Genomic DNA, 22,195 nt, shown 5'->3' on the forward strand with positions numbered 1-22,195 from the left:
CCTAAAATCATTTTTAAGGTTGTATTTTTTCTCTAAAATTGTCTTTCTTGGTTGTTATAAGTTATAAGAAGCAAAGTAAAACAATAAATGAATTCATTTAAACAAGTGAAGACCAAGTCTTTAAAATATTTTCTTGGATTTTCAAGTTCTATTTGAGTTTTGTCTCTCTTAGAATTAAAATTGTCGAGCAAAGCGAGACCAGCTTGTTAGTAAATAAATACAATTTAAAAAATAGAGGCAGCTCACTGGTAAGTGCTGCTATTTGAGCTATTTTTACAACAGGCCAGCGGGCTACTCATCTGGTCCTTACGGGCACCGCGTTGGTGACCCCTGCTTTAGTCACTCTGTAATATGTACCGGTATCTTGATTCTAAATATCCGCGAAAGGGGAGTAGTCAAATATACGAGGGTCGTCAAACGCAACACCACCTGACTGTTGTATCTCGAGCGCCCCCTACGAGGTCAGAAATCAACTCTTTCTGATGACGTCACCAGTAGAGTTGTCATGGCGTCTTTTGGACCGAATCTACTGCTGCAATTTAGCTAGAATTCGGTCGACAGTCGATCAACCGAAATGGAGAAAAATGCAGCCGTGCATCGAGACATTGTCGGAAGCACCGCCATCAGGGCGGACACTATCGACGCTGCGCTCGTGGGAGGCGTGAAAGGAACGGCCGAGAAATGCACAAATAGTGAGGCTTCTCACACTACTTTGCTTGATAATAACAGCACGGTGGATCATCCGAGCCCCCTGATTTTGAACCCCAGTGTGGGAAAGTGCGAACTAGCGGACCTGGTCGAGGACCAGACCGCGCAGGAGGAGAAGAAGTACGCCGAGGAGATCGGCTCCGGATCCGGGGAGCAGATCAGCAACGGGACGGGGACTGAGCCAGCCCTGGCCGCGGCAGATAAGGAGGGTGGTGCCTCAAAGTTAGTAAACAACCAAAGCGACGGGCCGTCTTCACCTCCCGCGAAGGACGGCGCAGGTGTGCGGGAAAGCGAGACGACTCAACTTGCCAAACCGACCCATCTGTGCACAGCCACAGCGAGCCGAACCGCCCCACAAGCCTTATCGGAGGAAGCGGCCAGCGGCAGCGACCCGGATGCCAGCCTCGGTGGGTGCGAGTCCCGCAGCCTGGATTCTCTGGAGTCCTTCTCCAAGCTCAACTCCTGTCCCAGCTCGGACCTGAACAGCGAGGGCCTGGAGGAGCCAGGACTGGCCCTGGCCCTGCAGAGTGACTTGGGCCTGGATGGCACCAAGGCTACGTGCTCCAAGGACCGGGTGGCGGGTCAGTCCATATACCACATCAAGTGGATCCAGTGGAGGGAGGAGAACACGCCGATCATCACCCAGAACGAGAACGGCCCATGTCCGCTCCTGGCCATCATGAACGTGCTCCTGCTTGCTTGGAAGGTACATAAAAAACAACATAGGAAATGCATTAGCTCGTCTGAGCCCCATTATTTCATGTATACACACCATAAACTAACACAAAAGTGACTACACATCTTCTCAAGGTATTATAGTACTTCATACTCCTTTATCGCTGTTAGTTGGTTTCAAGCCTGACTGAATTCAGTTCCGTTCAGTCTCGCATCACACAATTCCAGTGGTTTCATTACAGCACGTCCGAAAAAGGAAAATTAATTTTCGTAAAATTAGGATGAACTCATTATAAATCGATTATTCTTATAGGTACAGCATAAAAAACGTTTACGACATATTTGCCAACATTGAGCATACTTGCCAACCCTCCCGGATTTTCCGGGGGACTCCCGAAATTCAATGCCTCTCCCGAAAACCTCCCGGAAGACATTTTCTCCCGAAATTCAGCCGGAGGCCACGCCCCCTCTAGCTCCATGCGGATATGAGTGGGGACAGCCTGTTTTCACGTCCGCTTTCCTTTTATATAAACAGCTTGCCTGCCCAATCACATTACAACATCTACGGATTTTAATATAAAACTGCACATACAAGGAGACGAAGCAGAAGAACGAGGACGTTACAGCCATGGCGACGCAGTCTGTAATAGAGTGATTCTATGTTGTCTGTTGCCATCTCCTGGTGAATGTTGGCTATAGCGTTATGGGGTTGCTTTTTGATTGGCCAACGATTTACGTGGTGTTGTGCACCTGAAGGCAAGTGATTCTCGCCAGTACGCAAATGGCAGAACAAAGGTTACTCAAATATTGAAAGGTAAGTATTGTTTTTTTTTTTAAGTAACCAGCAAGCACAGTACAGTTAGAACAACTGTGTTTTTATTACTGTGTATTTGATAGGTGCCGTCTGAAATTCAACTATTTATTTTATTTATATATATAATTAAATAAATATATATAGCTAGAATTCACTGAAAGTCAAGTATTTCATACATATGTATATATATTTATATATATATATATATATATATATCAAATATATATATACATATATGTATATGTATATATATATAAATGAAATACATATGAAATACTCGAGTTGGTGAATTAAACTCCTCCCCTCTTAACCACTCCCCCACCCCACCCCCGACTACGACCCCCACCTCACGAAATCAGAGCTCACAAGGTTGGCAAGTATGATATTGAGACCTCCGAATTCGGGAGATGAAAGGGGAGGGGGGAGTGTGGGGTTTGGTGGTAGCGGAGATGTATATTGTAGCATCCCGGAAGAGTTAGTGCTGCAAGGGGTTCTGGGTATTTGTTCTGTTGTGTTTCGGTGCGGATTTTCTCCCGAAATGTGTTTGGCATTCTTGTTTGGTGTGGTTTCACAGTGAGTGGCATATTTGTAACAGTGTTAAAGTTGTTTATACGGCCGCTCTCAGTGTGACCTGTATGGCTGTTGACCAAGTATGCTTTGCATTCACTTATGTGTGTCTGTAAAAGCCGCATATATTATGTGACTGGGCCGACCACACTTGCCAATCCTGGCCGACACACTGTTTGTATGGAGGAAAAGCAGATGCTAAAGGCAATGCCTTTAAGGCACACCCCCGTTTTTGTTGTCCGGGTGGAAATCGGGAGGAATTCAGGAGAATGGTTGCCCCGGGAAATTTTCGGGAGGGGCACTGAAATTCGGGAGTCTCCCGGAAAAATCGGTAGGGTTGGCAAATATGGTTTATAACCTTGTAAATCTTTTTTTTTTTAACATTATCAGACCCCTCTAATCATGAAAGTCGTCCCTCGCCACATTGCGCTTTGCAGCATTGTAGATTTTTATATATATATCCATATATACGTTAGGTCAGAAAAAACACAAAGACTATATCATCCCTACAAGCCTGTTTCACATTAAATCCCCTGACAAGCAGGGAAACTTGCGAAACAGGCTTGTAGGGATGATATGTGTTGTTTTTTTTACCTAATGTATATTCATTCCGCTCTACCCCGGTATTGAGCATTGTATAAAGAATAAACCACAGAAACCTCGACTATATCCATATATATATATATATAATTTTAAGCATATTCCAAAAATATTCAGGGCCTAAATTAATCATTTTCAAACATAAAAATGGCTCAATAAACTAAAAAAATATAGTAGTATTGGCCATTTGAGGAAACCAAAACCAATCAAAGTATGCTGTTTAGCATTGTGGCCACTTATTGTCTCAGCCTCAGACAGCATTACTATGTTAGATTATGGTAATGGTAAATAGGTTACACTCGTATAGCGCTTTTCTACCTACAAGGCACTCAAAGCGCTTAGACACTATTTCCAGATTCACCCATTCACACACACATTCACACGCTGAAGGCGGTAGCTGCCATGCCAGGCCGTAACCACGACCCATCAGGAGCAAGAGTGAAGTGTCTTGCCCAAGGACACAACGACCGTGACTAGGGTGGTGGAAGCCGGGATCGAACCAGGTGGCTGGCACGGTCACTCTCCCAAAACGCGCCACGCCATGCAGAGTGTAAAGGTGACAGAAATGTGTTATTTTATTTCCAGATGGCTTTTATATTGTACGGGAGCCTGTATGGGACTGTGTGTTACCTTTGGGCGATGCTGTAATTATTCACAATTTACCCAATAAATCTAGTCTAAAAGAGAGTGAGAGAAGACGCCTTATATTGTTAAACAATTTACTATACACCACATAAACATACAATAATAAAAAAACACATGTAAATTATACTCATACACTCATCCCCACTTATACGCTACCTCCCCAGTAGAACCTCCCGCACTAAACCAATCACACAACAAACACACACAGTCCATCCTGTGCCCCTTGGCTGGGCCAGAAGATTGTCCATTGCGGTCCTGCTGAATCAGTGGTGCACGAAGGGGTGGGGTGGGGTGAGTTGAAACTCAAAATGTACGGGAGCCTTTAAAGGACTGTAACCAATAACCACACAATAATAATAATACGTTAACAGAAATTATGTCCTATCTGCAGAACTAAAGGGAGAATTACATAAATATGCAAGCCTTCAGAACACATATTGTTAAAAAACATATTTACAAGCAATTCTACCATGAATTGATTAACGTGGACCCCTACTTAAACAAGTTAAAAAACGTATTCGAGTGTTACCATTTAGTGGTCAATTGTACGGAATATGTACTGAACTGTGCAATCTACTAATAAAAGTTTCAATCAATCAATTAATAAATGAATCAAGGTTTTTTGATGCTCTATGAACGCTTTAATAGCTTGAATGTACTTTATAGAGATCACAAACCAATCAAATCTTTTGAAAGGCTCTGTTATTGTGAACGATGAGAACTGATTGCGAGCCCTATGTTTGGGAGACGTTTTTAATGCACACGCACAAGTAGAAAATGAGTCATAGAAAACGTAGCAGAATTTGGAGTCACTTCTGGTTTATTGTTCTGATGTGGATTAGAGTTGCGCGATATAAGCAAAATTAATTGACATAAATATGGCCGATGTTAGAAATGTTAATACTATTTGTACATCGTGATAATGCATCTTGATGACACATACTATCTGTGTGACGCAAATTTGACAGCAACAAGCGAACAAACACACCCTCAACGCAATGTAGCGTCCTTGCGAGCGGTTAACATCCATCCATTGTGCAAAGACACTTCTAAATCAGCAATCCTCGCTTCCTTGGAGGAAAATATACTATGTATATGCTCTTTTATTTAATTGTAGATTGAATCATGTTACAACAGAAGATAACCAGATATTAACATTATATTAGCAAGTCGATTAATAATAGTTTGCAAAAATAACTCATCTGGAAATTACGCAATATGTTACTGCATATGTCAGCAACCGAATTAGGAGCCTTTGAAATGGTTCTATTATCATTTATATGCCTAATAACATATTGTGAAACATATCGTTATGGAAGAGGCCTGCGTATTGAAATGTTAGTTTATCTAGCCATTTTTGGTTGAAAATGCTTTTTTTGCAGCCCAAAAATTGTAGAATATGCTTTAAAAAAATGTAAATGCCATCATTCCATCCATTCCCTTCCGCCTATCTGAGGTCAGGTCGCGGGGGCAGCAGCCTAAGCAGGGAAGCCCAGAGTTTCCTCTCCTCAGCCACTTTGTGTAGCTCTTCCCGGGGGATCCCGAGGCGTTCCCAGGCCAGCCGGGAGACACAGTCTACCCAACGTGTCCTGGGTCTTTCCCGTGGCCTCCTACATGTCAGATGTGCCCTAAACACCTCAGGTGGCATCCTGACCAGATGTTCGAACAATTTCATTTGGCCAAATGTCAAAAAGAAAATCCGCGATGTGGTAAAGACGCAATATTTGAAGCGCAATGTGGCAAAGGAGGAACACATATCTAAATTTAATTTAGTATTGTCCCTTGATAAGATATGATAAAAAATGGTTGCTGAAACTGTGAAACATGAGGGGTGTACTTACGTTTGTAGGAAACTACATTAGTAGAGTCAGTATAGCTCTGTTGTTCGATTGGCCGTGCCAGCAACTTGAGGCTTCCAGGTTCGATCCCCACTTCCGCCATCCAAGTCACTGCCGTTTTGTCCTTAGGCAAGACACTTTACCCACCTGCTCCCAGTGCCACCCACACTGGTTTAAATGTAACTTAGATAATGGGTTTTCACTATGTAAAGCGCTTTGAGTCACTAGAGAAAAGCGCTATATAAATATAATTCACTTCACTTCACTTAGTAAGAAATTCATGTTTTTTCACAGGTTAAGATGCCTCCTATGATGGAGATTATTACAGCCGAGCAACTGATGGAGTATCTCGGTGAGTAGCCATTCAAACTTGAATTCATCACAACCTACTGTTTTAAGAATATATTTCACTCATCAGCCACAACATTACAGTAAACCACACTTGTAATATTTTGCCTCCTCGTGCTGGAAATGACTGTAAACTACTACCAAAACTCATGACTCTGTGAGAGTGTACCTAAGAGTGTGTGTGTGTGTGTGTGTGTGTGTGTGTGTGTGTGTATGTGTGTGTGTGTGTGTGTGTGTGTGTGTGTGTGTGTGTGCGCGTGTGCGTGTGCGTGTGCGTGCGTGCGTGCGCACCTGCGCACCTCATGCGTCATGCTTCGTGAAATCCAAATAACTAATGTATCTCTTCGGAATCAAAGCAAAACAGCCATTTGGTTATAAGCAAAAAAAGTATTTGTCGCAGAATAAGGGGCTGGCAGAAGTCTACCCTATCTTATGAAAAACTCTTCATGAACGAGGGGAAGGAAATTGGCTCCTTTTTCTGAACTGAACAGTCTGTACGTGCCCCTTGCAGGAGACTACATTCTGGAGACCAAACCTAAAGAGATCTCCGAGGCTCAGCGGCTAAACTATGAGCAGGTAAGTCCTACAGTAGGTAGACACCTGCACATCTGAATGAAATCCAATACGAGAGATGGAAAATTCTGCCTTTCAGGAAAGGTGATAGTGTTTAGTTTGTAGTAGTATACTACGGGCGGTGCGATTTATACTGAGAGCTTTACAGAGTTTATCAATTTTCGGTAAAGCTGTGATAGAAATGTTTTTAAACACCTGAATAGTTGCCAATACAAGTCACTCATGCAGTATTACTTAATTAAATCAATTACAGACTCAGTTATTTTATATGCATTGATAAGCGCGCTTTCTTGTGATTATTCAAAGCAAAAGCTTAGAGCTCTGGTTTCAATTTCATAGTTGAATGCAATAATAGAATGTTACTCTACTAAGATGGCTGAAGGTGCAGGATTTTTAAGTAGAGCTTTTTGTAGTTGTCAGTTGCTGAGGTGTAGACAGAATGGCGCTCTGTCATACCTTTTTGTTAGGGATGTTCTGATCAGCGTTTTAGGCTGCCGATTCCGATAGCGACAATCCATAATTGAGAATACCAATACCAATCACATGTCATAACTGTACATTTTTAAATTTGATTTCCGTGCTATAGAGCGTATCGGGATTTATGTTGGACACACCAAATTTGAGAAGAAATTTATATTTTTACATGTATTAGCCACACCAGACCATAAACCACACATATGTAACGGTACAAAATGATTTTGAAATTGTTTATTTACTAGGGCTTTCAAGGGATTATTTTTTTAAATCTGATCAGTCACACTCTTGGATCACGATTAATCACGTTGTTATTTACCGCTTGTCCCTTATGGCAGTGTTTCTCAAATGGGGATACGCATACCCCTGGGGGTACTTGAAGGTATGCCAAGGGGTATGTGAGATTTTTTTTTAAATATTCTAAAAATAGCAACAATTCAAAAATCCTTTATAAATATATTTATTGAATAATACTTCAACAAAATATGAATGTAAGTTCATAAACTGTGAAAATAAATGCAACAATGCAATATTCAGTGTTGACAGCTAGATTTTCTGTGGACATGTTCCATAAATATTGATGTTAAAGATTTCTTTTTTTGTGAAGAAATGTTTGGAATTAATTTCATCAATCCAGATGGATCTCTATTACAATCCCCAAAGAGGGCACTTTAAGTTGATGATTACTTCTATGTGTAGAAATCTTTATTTATAATTGGATCACTTGTTTATTTTTCAACAAGTTTTTAGTTATTTTTACATCTTTTTTTCCAAATACTTCAAGAAAGACCACTACTAATGAGCAATATTTTGCAATGTTATACAATTTAATAAATCAGAAACTGATGACATAGTGCTGTATTTGACTTCTTTATCTCTTGTTTTCAACCAAAAATGCTTTGCTCTGATTAGGGGGTACTTGAATTAAAAAAAAATGTTCACAGGGGATACATCACTGAAAAAAGGTTGAGAACCACTGCCTTACAGGGTCGCGGGGAGTGCTGGAGCCTATCCCTGGATAAGTCGCTACCTCATCACAGGGCCAACACAGATAGACAGACAACATTCACACTCACATTCACACACTAGGGACCATTTAGTGTTGCCAATCAACCTATCCCCAGGTGCATGTCTTTTGGAGCTGGGAGGAAGCCGGAGTACCCGGAGGGAACCCACGCAGTCACGGGGAGAACACGCAAACTCCACACAGAAAGATCCCGAACCCGGGATCGAACCCAGGACCTTGCATAAATACAATTTGCTTAAGAAAATACCCAAATATTTGGATGCAAATGCAATCTCGTAGTCAGAATATCATACAGGAACTTTTATAAATGTTTTACTGAACTGCAAATCCTTGATTTGCTCAAAAGTTGGTGACAGTACATAAAGTAAGAATAAAGCGCACATTTTGAAAGTCTTTTCAATAAAACAAGAAGCAAGGTAAAGATGTGCAGTATATTAATAAATAATAAACACACCCCTAAACAACTTTACATAGTGCACTATTTACATCTGCATTTACTCCTGCTTTGTTAATCTTCCTAAAAGGCTTAAACAAACAAGTTTTACCTTTTCAGATGACAATGCCAATCTTTTTTTTTTTTACAAACTACGACGGTACTTGGTGACATGAACAACATCTTGCAGCACCTGGTTTTTACAGATGTTAAGCGGCCTAAATGCAGTGGCTGTCTATTTCAAAAAGGCATTGTATAATGTCCATCCATCCATCTTCTTCCGCTTATCCGAGGTCGGGTCGCGGGGGCAGCAGCCTAAGCAGAGAAGCTTAGACTTTCCTCTTCCCAGCTACTTCGTCCACCTCTTCCCGGGGGATCCCAAAGCGTTCCCAGGCCAGCTGGGAGACATAGTCTTCCCAACGTGTCCTGGGTCTTCCCCGTGGCCTCCTATCGGTTGGACGTGCCTTAAACATCTCCCTAGGGAGGCGTTTGGGTGGCATCCTGACCAGATGCCCGAACCACCTCATCTGGCTCCTCTCGATATGGAGGAGCAGCGGCTTTACTTTGAGCTCCTCCCGGATGGCAGAGCTTCTCACCCGATCTCTAAGGGAGAGCCCCGCCACCCGGCAGAGGAAACTAATTTCGGCCGCTTACACCCGTGATCTTGTCCTTTCGGTCATGACACAAAGCTCATGACCATAGGTTAGGATGGGAACGTAGATCGATCGGTAAATTGAGAGCTTTGCCTTCCTGCTCAGCTCCTTCTTCACCACAACGGATCGATACAATGTCCACATTACTGAAGACGCCGCACCAATCCGCCTGTCGATCTCACAATCCACTCTTCCCTCACTCGTGAACAAGACTCCTAGACATTGTATAATGTATCTGTGGTAAACGCAGATAAACTAAGCCAGCATAATTTGTTGTCCTCTGTTTGCTGTCCATGTAGCTTTCATACTAGCGGCGCCATCATCACATTCATGGCAGTACCAACAAATGACTAGGGGTGCAAGGGATAAAAAAAAACCCTGTTTTAATCGTATCAGGGTTTTAAGTCACAGATTGGATAATTTTTCGGATCAGCAAAAAAAAAAGACAAGACAAATGCGTTGATTTGTCCATTAAATATTAACAAAATACAACTCAAAATGTCCAAGAAGGGCATTTTAAATGATTGACTTTAAGGGGAACTGCACTTTTTTTTAAATTTTGCCTATAGTTCACAATGATTGTGAAAGACTTGACATTTATCTAACTTGTAAATAATAGTCTGCTTACAGCGGAGCCATTGGTTAGTCCCTTATTTCGCCCATAAAATCCAATAAATAACCATCCAAAAAGCGCAAAAAATTAAATTTTGTGATTTGAATTTTAACCAAGTAATAGTGATATTGTAATTATAAGCGCTAACAAGTGATCACAAGCTTGTGTGATTTCAACATGATGGACTGGCGAGGTGTTTCCTTGCTCCCTGGAAGTTTATCCTAGATCATAAATCATAGCTCTCACCTGGACAGAAGAAAACTGAGGATCTATTCCGACAAGTTGGTACACTTTGACAGTCATTTAGGAAAATACGCTGGGTGCCCCCCAACCCCCTTTTCATCTAAATGGGAATATATGAACATCCTATCAGTCGGCATCCTAATGATAACAGACATTGCACAGTTAGGAATGTTATGTTTGTTGGCTCTCATAAAGTCTACATTGAGTAGTAATCAGTGATGAAGAAAAAAAAAGTTATGCATTTTTTTAAATGAATGCGCTGCGTTTGCTTAAAATGCTTAAATATGCCTGTTATTACATTACATATGTATTTACATCATGTATATAAAACCTCAATGGAGGATCTTGGATGTTTTTTGAGGGCTTTATAGGCAGAATAGGGCGGCACACTGGCATATGACGGGATCACCGCCTGTGCAATGCGGCGCTCCAAACAAACACTGTGATTAATATTCATTCATTTATTATAACAGAATCTATTTTTTGTTATTGATCAATGTGTTAAAGTTGACAGGCCTTACCTTAATTGTTTCCAAACGGTGACTGTCACACGGCAGTAAAACAGCTGAGCAAACAAAATAGAAGTCATAGTCATGGACCCACTAACTGCAGAAGATAGTTCTTCAGTCAACTAAACAGACTCAATAACTCCACTGTGACATTTTGGTTAATTTACAAAACTGAAACTATACAAAAAGAATGCCATTGAAAGTTAATAATGCAGATACACACACTTGTAAACGCGTTAGCATATAATTGCTAATAGACGTGGGAATCTTTGGGCACCTCACGATTCTATTCAATCAATCAATGTTTATTTATGTAACCCTAAATCTTGATGGTCTCAAAGGGATCCACAAGCCACAACAACATCCTGGGTTCAGATACCACATCAGGGCAAGGAAAAGCTCAACCCAATGGGACAATGAGAGACCTTGGAGAGGACTGCATATGTGGGGAACCCTCCTAGGGCGACCGGTGCAATGGACGTCGAGTGGATCTAGCGTAATATTGTGAGAGTCCAGTCCATAGTGGATCTAACACAATAGTGAGAGTCCAGTCCATAGTGGGGCCAGCAGGAGACCAGGCGATGCACAGGCGAGCGGTCTACCCCGGGTCCGGACTTTGGACAGCCAGTGCTTCATCCGTGGCCACCGAACGTGTGCCTATTATGATTACGATTACGATTCAGGAGCTAAGATTTGATTAAAAATCATTAATGATTCGTCATTATTTTATGTATGGTAGTGCAGTTTTACATTTCTTTTCATTTCACTGAATAAGCGATTATCACTTGCAACAATTAAAAACAGTGCATTTTTAATAAGAAACATTTAAATTAATTTCCGTTACATTTATTATGTTATATTAAATGTATGCAAAACTGGAACATACGTACCCTATTGTAAGGGAGCTGGTCGGATCTCGGATATAATTGTCCATGTCCGAATTGAGATTAATCTAAAAATAAATTATTTCCTCCACCTCTATTCGCTAATTCTCACAACGCTTTATTGTTTACAGTATGATAGCACAAACACATATGCACGAAAACACTCCTACAGACATCACTCATGGGACGGTTTAGTAAGTATGAACTGTTTTAGATATATTGTAAAACTTGCAAACATTGCTTGGAGTGATAAATGAATATTTTCAAGCGGAAATGCTATGCACAAATAGTAGACGAAACAGGCTATACTTGCGGTTCAACACGCGAAACAGGGAGTGCATTTTCAACCAGCAGCACCTGTACTGAGCGAACTTGTCCAAAAGATGGCACCATAGCACAAACAATAACACACCTTTTCAGTGTCTCTGCGATATGTTATTATTACATTTGTTAAACACAAAATATTATGGCCGTTAGCAAAGAAAAATACATAAATTAGCCGCACCGTTTGATAAGCTGCAGTGCTTAAAACGTAGGAAAAAAGTAGCAGCTCATAGTCCGGAAAATTATAGTACTTTATAGTGCAATATCACAACAATATAAACACAATATTTTAACTACTCTATGAACATATTCTCTTTCTCTGTGTGTAACATGTTCAGCCTTGTCCTCCAGTGATAGTAATACTTTGTAATGACACTTAAGATACACAAAAATGCAGTGTATTTGCTGTAATGTAAGTCATTAATATTAGCATAGATGAGCGCCACATATATAGCTGTAAGTGGCTTGTGAGCCAGGAGACTAAAAATAAATACACTTTCAGCCGGTGGGGATCGGCAATAAAATGCATTTAATCAGCAATGGCGATAATATAGTTTTTCATGAAGACCGGCCCATTGATCGGCCCATGCCTACTTTTTGGGATATTATTTAGCTGATTATGTACACTTCTCAGTGGTATGCAGTGTCGTTCTACACCACTGCTTTTACAACCAATATAATAAACATATTATTAACTTAATACATTATTTTTGATTCAGCTCTTGTATTGGATATCACTGTATCAGTGTGCTGCTATAAAGTACCTAATGTGTTTTAGAAAGATACAGATTTTTTTTATAGTACTTGAGGAGCACTTGCAAAATGAATGCGACACTTGATAACACCTAAATATTATGATCTCAAATGTTTTGGCCACCAGTATTGATGTTTTTTGCACGCATGCAATACCTGCATGCTTATACTACTAACATGAAGGGTAGAAGAGGTTCTTTACTGGAGATTTCAACGGAGAGTTGCCATAAAAGTGGAGCTCAGCTCTCTCGATTGCTCTGTATTACATAAGATGTGTCTTACGAGACTCTGGGAACAACAGAGGTCAGGGGTGTGTGATGTTGTTTGCAACGGCGTGAAATGCTTAGCGACGCATGACTAGGTTCAGCTTCAGGCTATTACTGAGGCTTGTTGGGTCTTGTGTGTGTGTGTGTGTGTGTGTGTGTGTGTGTGTGTGTGTGTGTGTGTGTGTGTGTGTGTGTGTGTGTGTGTGTGTGTGTGTGTGTGTGTGTGTGTGTGTGTGTGGTTCACCATGTACTTGGTTTGGAGATGGAGCTCCACTTCCTCTGCTTCCTCCCATCTTCAGCGGCCTGCCCTTCCTTCAGCAGCACATCTGTGAATGATTTGAAGCCGCGTTTGGTAGGCGAGAAGAAATACTGGCATTGCGCTTGCTTGCTCGCTGACGTTCAGTGGCCCTGGTGTTCTAAATTTAAGTGGAGCTGAAATACAACTTCTTAAATAAATCAGCGGCCTCTTAAGGGAGGGACTGGAGTTTGTGTTGCATGGTAATTACGGTGGTCTAATCCAAGACTCTGGCCTGGGAGCTTCAATGCATGTGGGTGTCCATAGGCCGCACAGCCTGGAAGCTCAGGTCTAGAGTGAGAATGTGTGCCCTCATATTTGCATCATGAAGGAATTTTTTTTCCTGTTGGATTGTGACCATTTACTCTAGCCTGAGCCATAGGAATTCTTAACAGATCTATTTTTATGTTCACGGTTATACGTCATTTGTCACATGAGTGTATGAAGATTTAAATAGCAGTTGCTGCTCTTTAGCGGTTGTTAAATATTTACTTAGTGCAGCTGTGAAAGCAAAGAGTCCAGTGTTGTAATCTGTATTTGTCTCAGAAAGCTGTACTCTTCTTGAAAGCCATCATAAACTTGTAATGTCATGTTCAGGATGTCTCGTCTAACTAGAAAAGCATTTTTGATGTGCTATATTTCACCAAGCGAACATCCACCAATCCAATGATAAAGTTACCACATCTCTTTTCATGACATTCGTGATAGTAAATTTACTTCACTTTTATTCCATACATTTATTTACTTATGTATATATATATATATATATATATATATATATATATATATATATATATATATATATACACAGTAGGGGTGTGGGAAAAAATCGATTGAAATACGTTGCGCGATTCAGAATCGATTCTCATTTTTAAAAAATCTATTTTTTTTTTAATCAATCCAAAAAAAACACTACACAGCAATACCATAACGATTCAATCCAATTCCAAAACCAAACCTGACCCAGCAACACTCAGAACTGCAATAAACAGAGCAGTTGAGAGGAGACACAAACACGACACAGAACAAACCAAAAGTAGTGAAACAAAAATGAATATTATCAACAACAGTGTCAATATTAGTTATAATTTCAGCATAGCAGTGATTAAAAATCCTTCATTGACATTATAATTAGAAATTTATAAAAATAAAAAAAATAACATTGTCACAGTGGCTTACATTTGCATCACATCTCATAAGCTTGACAATGCACTGTGTCCAATGTTTTGACAAAGATAAAATAAGTCACATTTTTAGTTAATTTAATAGTTAAAACAAATGTACATTATTGCAATCAGTTGACAAAACATTGTCCTTTCCAATTATAAAAGCTTTTTTTTTTTTTAATAAATCTACTACTCTGCTAGCATGTCAGCAGACTGGGGTAGATCCTGCTGAAATCCTATGTATTGAATGAATACAGAATCGTTTTGAATCAGAAAAATATCGTTTTTGAATCGAGAATCGAATCGAAAAAATCGATACATTATCGAATCGTCACCCCAAAAATCAATATTGAATCGAATCGTGGAACACCCAAAGATTCACAGCTCTAATATATATATATATATATATATAAATATGTATATGTGTGTGGGGAAAAATCACAAGACTATTTCATCTCTACAGAACTGTTTCATGAGGGGTTCCCTCAATCGTCAGGAGATTTTAATGGGAGCATTTCACATACCATGATTTATACAGGGCACAGAGTGGGTAGGTACAGGCAGGCGTAAGGGCATGGTGATTGGCTCATGTGTTACCTAGGAGGTGTTTCCATCTGTGACGGCATGCTGGTATGATTTTATATATATATATATATATATATATATATATATATATATATATATATATATATATATATGAAATCATATGATTTTATATATATATATATATATATATATATATATATATATATACATGTATATATATGAAATCATATCAGCATGCCATCACAGACGGAAACACCTCCTAGGTAACAGATGAGCCAATCACCACGCCCTTAACCCCGCCTATATGTGTCCTATTTGCACAGAGAACGTTGCGGTGCACAAGGAATACAATTTGAAACGTCACTATACAACTAGACATGCTCAGGAGCAGAGGTGGGTAGAGTAGCCAGAAATTGTACTTAAGTAAGAGTACTGTTACTTTTGAGATTTATTACTCAAGTAAAAGTAAGGAGTAGTCACCCAAATATTTACTTGAGTAAAAGTAAAAAGTATGTTGTGAAAAAACTACTCAAGTACTGAGTAACTGATGAGTAACCTAATTACAGCAACAAATAATGCACAAAAACATAAAAATAGCAATGAGCAAACTCAGAGCCAGGAATATCTCTTAAGCAACTAAAACAATAATATATATTAAATAATAGTACATTAAAATAAAATAAAAAAATGGCACATTGAGCCACAATAACTTAACAGCACCATAGCCTCAGTAGGCATTCATTGATTTGATTGATTGATTAAAACTTGTATTAGTAGATTGTACAGTACAGTACAGTACATATTCTGTACAATTGACCACTAAATGGTAACACCCCAATAAGTTTTTCAACGTTTATCAATTACTTAGTAAATGACCAAGTCGAGGTGATCTACCTCATATATACATATACATACACACACATATCATTTATACACACACATATCATACATACACCCACACATCATTTATACACACACAAATCATATATATATATATATATATATACATACATTTATATATACAGTATATCATTTATATTTATTTATTTTGCCGTTTTTGTTCACATGTTGAAGGTGTTTTAATGAATATACAAGCATGTTTAACTTATAGATTCCTATCTTTCATGAAGACAAGAATATAAGTTGGTGTATTACCTGATTCTGATGACTTGCATTGATTGGAATCAGACGTCCACGTTTTCAAATGGAGGAGAAAAAAGTTCCTCTTTTCTGTTTAATACCACATGAAAGTCGTTGGTTTTTGGCATCTTATTTGTCCAGATTCCATATTCGTTTTTATACACTTTACAAGAAATACATTGGCGGCAAACTCCGTAGTTTGCTAGCTTGTTTGCGCTGGCTTTCGGAGACTCTTATTTTGCTAGCGCAGGCGCGATGGAGCGGCACTTTTATTGTGAAGACAGGAACTGTGCGATCAGTCTTTAGGCTTTTGACGGGAAGTACGGTTGAAATAAAAAGTGCCCTTTTTCCTTTACACTTTTTATTGATTGATTGAAACTTTTATTATTAGATTGCGCAGTACAGTACATATTCCGTACAATTGACCACTAAATGGTAACACCCCAATACGTTTTTCAACTTGTATAAATCGGGTCATGTCACCGCCTGGCTCTGTTTGATTGGTCCAACGTCACCAGTGACTGCATGTGATTGGTGAAACACAGGCATGCGTAGATTCTACTTTGAAGCTGTCATTAACCAAAACATACATTAATAAATCGATAAAAAAAAGTAGCGAGTAGCGAGCTGAATGTAGATAAATGGAACGGAGTAAAAGTAGCGTTGATTCTCTATAAATATACTCAAGTAAAAGTATAAGTATGTTGCATAAAAACTACTCGTAAAAGTACAATTTATCCCAAAAGTTACTCAAGTAAATGTAATGGAGTAAATGTAGCGCGTTACTACCCACCTCTGCTCAGGAGTATGCAACATTTTTTTAAGAACTCTTTTCTTGCGGCCCAGCCTGCGTACAGTGGCCCCAAGTAAATTGAGTTTGAGACCCCTGACCTAAGGCCCTTTGTAAGGCTCAAGAAAAGACAAGATTAGCACATTCAACTTAATGCTAATAGACTACTTCTATTACAACACTCTTAGGACTGAAATTAATGCATACTTACAAATGAGACACTAAAGAATGGAACTGGACAGAACAGTTCTCAGTTAATTGTTTGGTGTTAAATGTTTCTTTCATTAAAAATATATATTATTTATTATCAAATGAAAACACACAAAACTACCGAAAATTGGTTCAGTTGAGGACCCAGGTTTTGTGAAATGGTAAGTAATGTATCGGTTCAAAAGTGAAAAGTCGTCATCCCTACTAAAAGCGCGCTGGATTCAGTCTACTCTCAACTGGTTTGCATTCTAAGGAAGAACTACATGATGTCAACTATAGCCTACATTCATGCAGCCCTCCCATATGGCAACTCCTCAGGGCAGCATTATTCTAGTCAATACGACACTGGCATGGAAACAGGAGTCCAGAACACTCAAGAAGATACTCCCTTTTCATAAAAGAATATTGAAGGAAATTAGAAGAAATTAACTTTTCCTCATTGCCCAGCAAGGAAATTTAAGAAAATCCTACCTCCTAATAGTAAAAAAGTCCTGAATCCATAAGTGATCCTGATCAGCCCCAAAATGTAATCACTTGTTCTTTATCTCATTTATGACATTTCCTGAAGGTTTGATCAAAATATGCCCATAACTTTTTGAGCTCCCTACAGAAAAGCGTAATGGAAGAAACAAAGTAAAGCCTTTTGTCAGTTATCCACTGTTTTTGTCTCTATGGGTGGTGGGGCTGAGCCCACAAGCACACACTCACACACACACACACACACACACACACACACACACACACACACACACACACACACACACACACACACACACACACACACACACACACACACACGCGGAAGCCCATAACATAAACTTCTGGTAACGTTTTGGAAAAGATTTGATTCGGACCCAAAATGTAATCATTATCCCATTTTGGACATTACCTGAAAGTTTCATGAAAAAATAACTAATTAATGAACTAACAAATTAACTAAATAACTAACAAATTAACTAAATAACTAACAAACTTAATTTCAGGCAGGAACAATAAAATATCTAAAAAAGAAGGTAAAAAAGTGGTGTGTTTTGCATCAGTCAATGTTCCTAGTTTGGCAATGCAATCCATAACTATTCCAGTTTACTGTAGACACTGCATTTCAAATAAATACACCTTAAGTTTGACAATTCTGGCTTTAAAAGTACAGTAGCAGTGTTTTTTTTTTAACATCTCTGGTACATTATGTGCCATCATTTTTCTCTCAAGTTTATATACCGTAGTTCCATGTTTATTATGCCATCATCTTTGAAGTATTTATTGCACAACATGGGCTAAAAATGTCATCTCTCATCATTTTTGGCTGCAGGCATGACAAGTTATGACATTCCTCTCACACAGTACAGTGTTTTTACCAGATTGACAATCTATTTGTGGTGGCGGGGGCATGGCGTAATAGTAAAATTTGCATAATCGGTTCAAATCCAGGCTCGGGATCTTTCTGTGTGGAGTTTGCATGTTCTCCCCGTGAATGCGTGGGTTCCCTCCGGGTACTCCGGCTTCCTCCCACTTCCAAAGACATGCACCTGGGGATAGGTTGATTGGCAACACTAAATTGGCCCTAGTGTGTGAATGTGAGTGTGAATGTTGTCTGTCTATCTGTGTTGGCCCTGCGATGAGGTGGCAACTTGTCCAGGGTGTACCCTGCTTCCGCCCGATTGTAGCTGAGATAGGCGCCAGCGCCCCCCGCGACCCCGAAAGGGAATAAGCGGTAGAAAATGGATGGATGGATGGTTTAGACGCATACCGGTTGGACGTGCCCTAAACACCTCCCTAGGGAGGCGTTCGGGTGGCATCCTGACCAGATGCCCGAACCACCTCATCTGGCTCCTCTCGATGTGGAGGAGCAGCGGCTTTACTTTGAGTTCCTCCCGGATGGGAGGAACTCAAAGTAAGGGAGGTGTTTAGGGCACGTCCAACCGGTAGGAGGCCACGGGGAAGACCCAGGACACGTTGGGAAGACTATGTCTCCCGGCTGGCCTGGGAACGCCTCGGGATCCCCCGGGAAGAGCTAAACGAAGTGGCTGGGGAGAGGGAAGTCTGGGTTTCCCTACTTAGGCTGTTGCCCCCGCGACCCGACCTCGGATAAGCGGAAGATGATGATGGATGGTTTAGACGCATTTATATTTGAAAAAAAAATGCGAAAAAAATTGTTATACATATATTTACAGGCATATCTGTAGTTTGTAATTTGTACATATCGTTTTCTTGTTAGATTATATTGTTTGGCTGTATTTTTCTATTGTTGCTGCTTATCGTATTACTACAATGTAACACACGCTGCATATTGTACATCCCTGGTTTATTGACAAATATTATTCTGTCCTCCCTGAATTCTGCTTAACAGATAGGCAATAATTCCCCCCAAAATACAGTTCACCTATCATGTCCAATCCCTATGTAAAAAAGAACATATGTTTCTCTTTTTTTATGCATTCTAATTTGTAATATATGGCAAGTATACTAAAGCCTTCTAAAAAAAAAAACCCAACAATACTCCATTTACATTTTGCGATCTGAATATTAACCAAGTATTAGCGATATTCTTATTATAAGCGCTATAATGGAGACAAATTACTTTTAGTGGCGCGGTGATCATAGAGAACTAACTAGCTTACACAGCGACAGTGTTGACATACTGAGCCAGTGAGCTACTGCATCGGCTCTGAGTTGGTGAAATGTTATTCTATATTATAAATCATGCATCTCATTTGGATAGTAGAAGATTGTTGGCATAAGCGAGAAGTTGGTTAACTTTGACATCTAACGGCAAGAAAGAATCGAAAAGACGCTGGTTTATGGCCAACTTTTTATTTTTATTTCTATTATGATTAATTTTTCATCGACAGGGCTCAAAAAGATAAGGTTTTGTAAAGCAAACGTTATGTGTGTGTGAAATTAATACACCGTTTAAAGGGGAACTGCAATTTGGGGACTTTTGCCAATGAGAGACATAATGACTGATGGATTTTTTTCAATGCATTCTAAATATTACATACATTTGATCAAAAGTCTGCTTACAATGGAGCCTATAGGAGCCTTTCAATTCTGCCGATAGAGCCCCAAAAAAAAAAACATCCAAACATCTCCATTAGGGTTTTATATACATGATATAAGTACATACGTAATGTAGTAACAGGTACATTAATAAAACATTTAATATTTACGTATTGTGATCATTTTAATTTTAATTAGGGCTGGGCGATATTTGCTTTTATTAATATCGCAATATTTTTATGCCATATTGCGATATACGATATATATGACGATATTTTGCTTTGGCCTTGAATGAACACTTGATGCATATAATCACAGCAGTATGATGATTCTATGTGTCTACATTCAAACATTCTTCTTCATACTGCATTAATAATATGCTACTTTTAAACTTTCATGCAGCGAGGGAAATCACAACTAAGTCAATTGACCAAAACTGTATTCATTAAATACTCTTCATTCTCTCACAGGTGACTTTTTAAATGAAAGAACAAATTAATAGTGTTGCTACCTTTTTGTAGTAACACTTCTGCTGCATACTTTGCATTGATTGATTGATACTTTTATTAATAGATTGCACAGTACAGTACATATTCCGTACAATTGACCACTAAATGGTAACACCCCAATAAGTTTTTCAACTTGTTTAAGTCGGGGTCCACGTTAATCAATTTATTGTACAAATATATACTATCAGCATAATACAGTAATCACACAGGTTAATCATCATAGTATATACATTGAACAGCATATTGCTGTTGTCTGCTGAATATCTTTCCACTTGGAGCCAAACCACCGCCAGATGATGGACCCCCTGCTCTTTATGTTGGGCATTTATTGGTCTTCCTCCATTTGTGATAAGTTCACACCATCTCTCTCTCTCTGATCGGCGAGAGCTATGACGCTAGACTCGCGAGAGTATGTGATGTATGTAAGAAGGCGGGCTTGTTTTCCGTATCTGTCAGAATGAGAGACGAGGAGTGAGAGAGAAACGCCTGTTGTGTAATGCACGCAGCTAAAAGCAACTCGACCTGCCTCAGCTAATGCTAACGTTAGCTCTCGACGAGAGCGTGTGACGCTACACGCGCAACAGTATGTGACGTATGTAAGAAGGCGGGCTTACTTTACGTCTCTGTGAGAAGGACAGACAAGGAGTGAGACACGCCAGTAATGTAATGCACGCAGCTTAAAGCAACGGTGTGAGAACATATAATCGAATATTACGATATAGTCATTTTCTATATCGCACTGAGACAAACCTGCGATTTATCGTATGTATCGATACATCGCCCAGCCCTACTTTATACTTACGAACAATTGTCTGCACAGTTGCTCTTGGGCCCTTAAGCTGCTTTGAAATGACTCCAAGTGACTTTCCTGACTTGTTCAAGTCAATGATTCGTTTTTTCAGATCTGTGCTGAGTTCCTTTGACTTTCCCATTGTTGCGTTTGTAATCGAGTCTAATGACTGCATCACATGAGCCCTATTTAAATGGGCTCAAAGAAGTCAACAGGTGTGGTCAATCTTAATGGCTCACATGAAGTTAAGGGGCCATGCCATGAAGCTAATTTGATTTGATTGTAACTTTTCTACATCACCAAAATTGATAATGTATGATGCTGTACGTATACTTTTCACCCAGCAGATTTGGTCATATTTTCAGTAGACCCATAATAAATTCATAAAAGAACCAAATTTCATGAGTGTTTTTTTGACCATGAGGTATGTGCTCCAATCATTCTATCACAAAAAAATAAGAGTTGTATATATTATTGGAAACTCAAGACAGCCATGACATTATGTCCTTCACAAGTGTATGTAAACTTTTGACCACGACTGTACATGTAAATGAGGTAGATAACCTCAACTTGGTCATTTGAAAAGTAGCTCACTTGCTGTAAAAGTGTGGGCACCCCTGTAATAAATGTTTGCATTTATTTTTTATTTTATTTTTGCGTTTATTAAAACACGTGCGTACTTGATAACACACTCAAAGCTGATCTACCAAGCTTGTGCGCAGAAGTTTGCATCTCTTAAGTGAGCAAAATAAGGAGTGCAGTCCATTTAGCGTGTCTGTCTTCATGAATATGCAGAATATATGCT

General features: G+C 39.5%; 1 protein-coding gene across 1 annotated transcript in view; it reads left to right on the top strand.

Annotated features, from left to right (window-relative positions):
• Positions 1-460: 460 nt before the first annotated feature.
• Positions 461-22,195, top strand: part of mindy2 (MINDY lysine 48 deubiquitinase 2) — a 59,239-nt gene continuing 37,504 nt past the window's right edge. Inside the window, exons 1-3 of the mRNA XM_061882000.1 lie at positions 461-1,414; positions 6,142-6,199; positions 6,707-6,771. Coding sequence (XP_061737984.1) covers positions 575-1,414; positions 6,142-6,199; positions 6,707-6,771 — 963 coding nt within the window. The 5' untranslated portion in view covers positions 461-574. The remainder of the gene's footprint in view (positions 1,415-6,141; positions 6,200-6,706; positions 6,772-22,195) is intronic.

The sequence above is a fragment of the Nerophis ophidion genome, linkage group LG02, assembly GCF_033978795.1.
Source record: "Nerophis ophidion isolate RoL-2023_Sa linkage group LG02, RoL_Noph_v1.0, whole genome shotgun sequence".
Taxonomy (NCBI): Eukaryota; Metazoa; Chordata; class Actinopteri; order Syngnathiformes; family Syngnathidae; genus Nerophis; species Nerophis ophidion.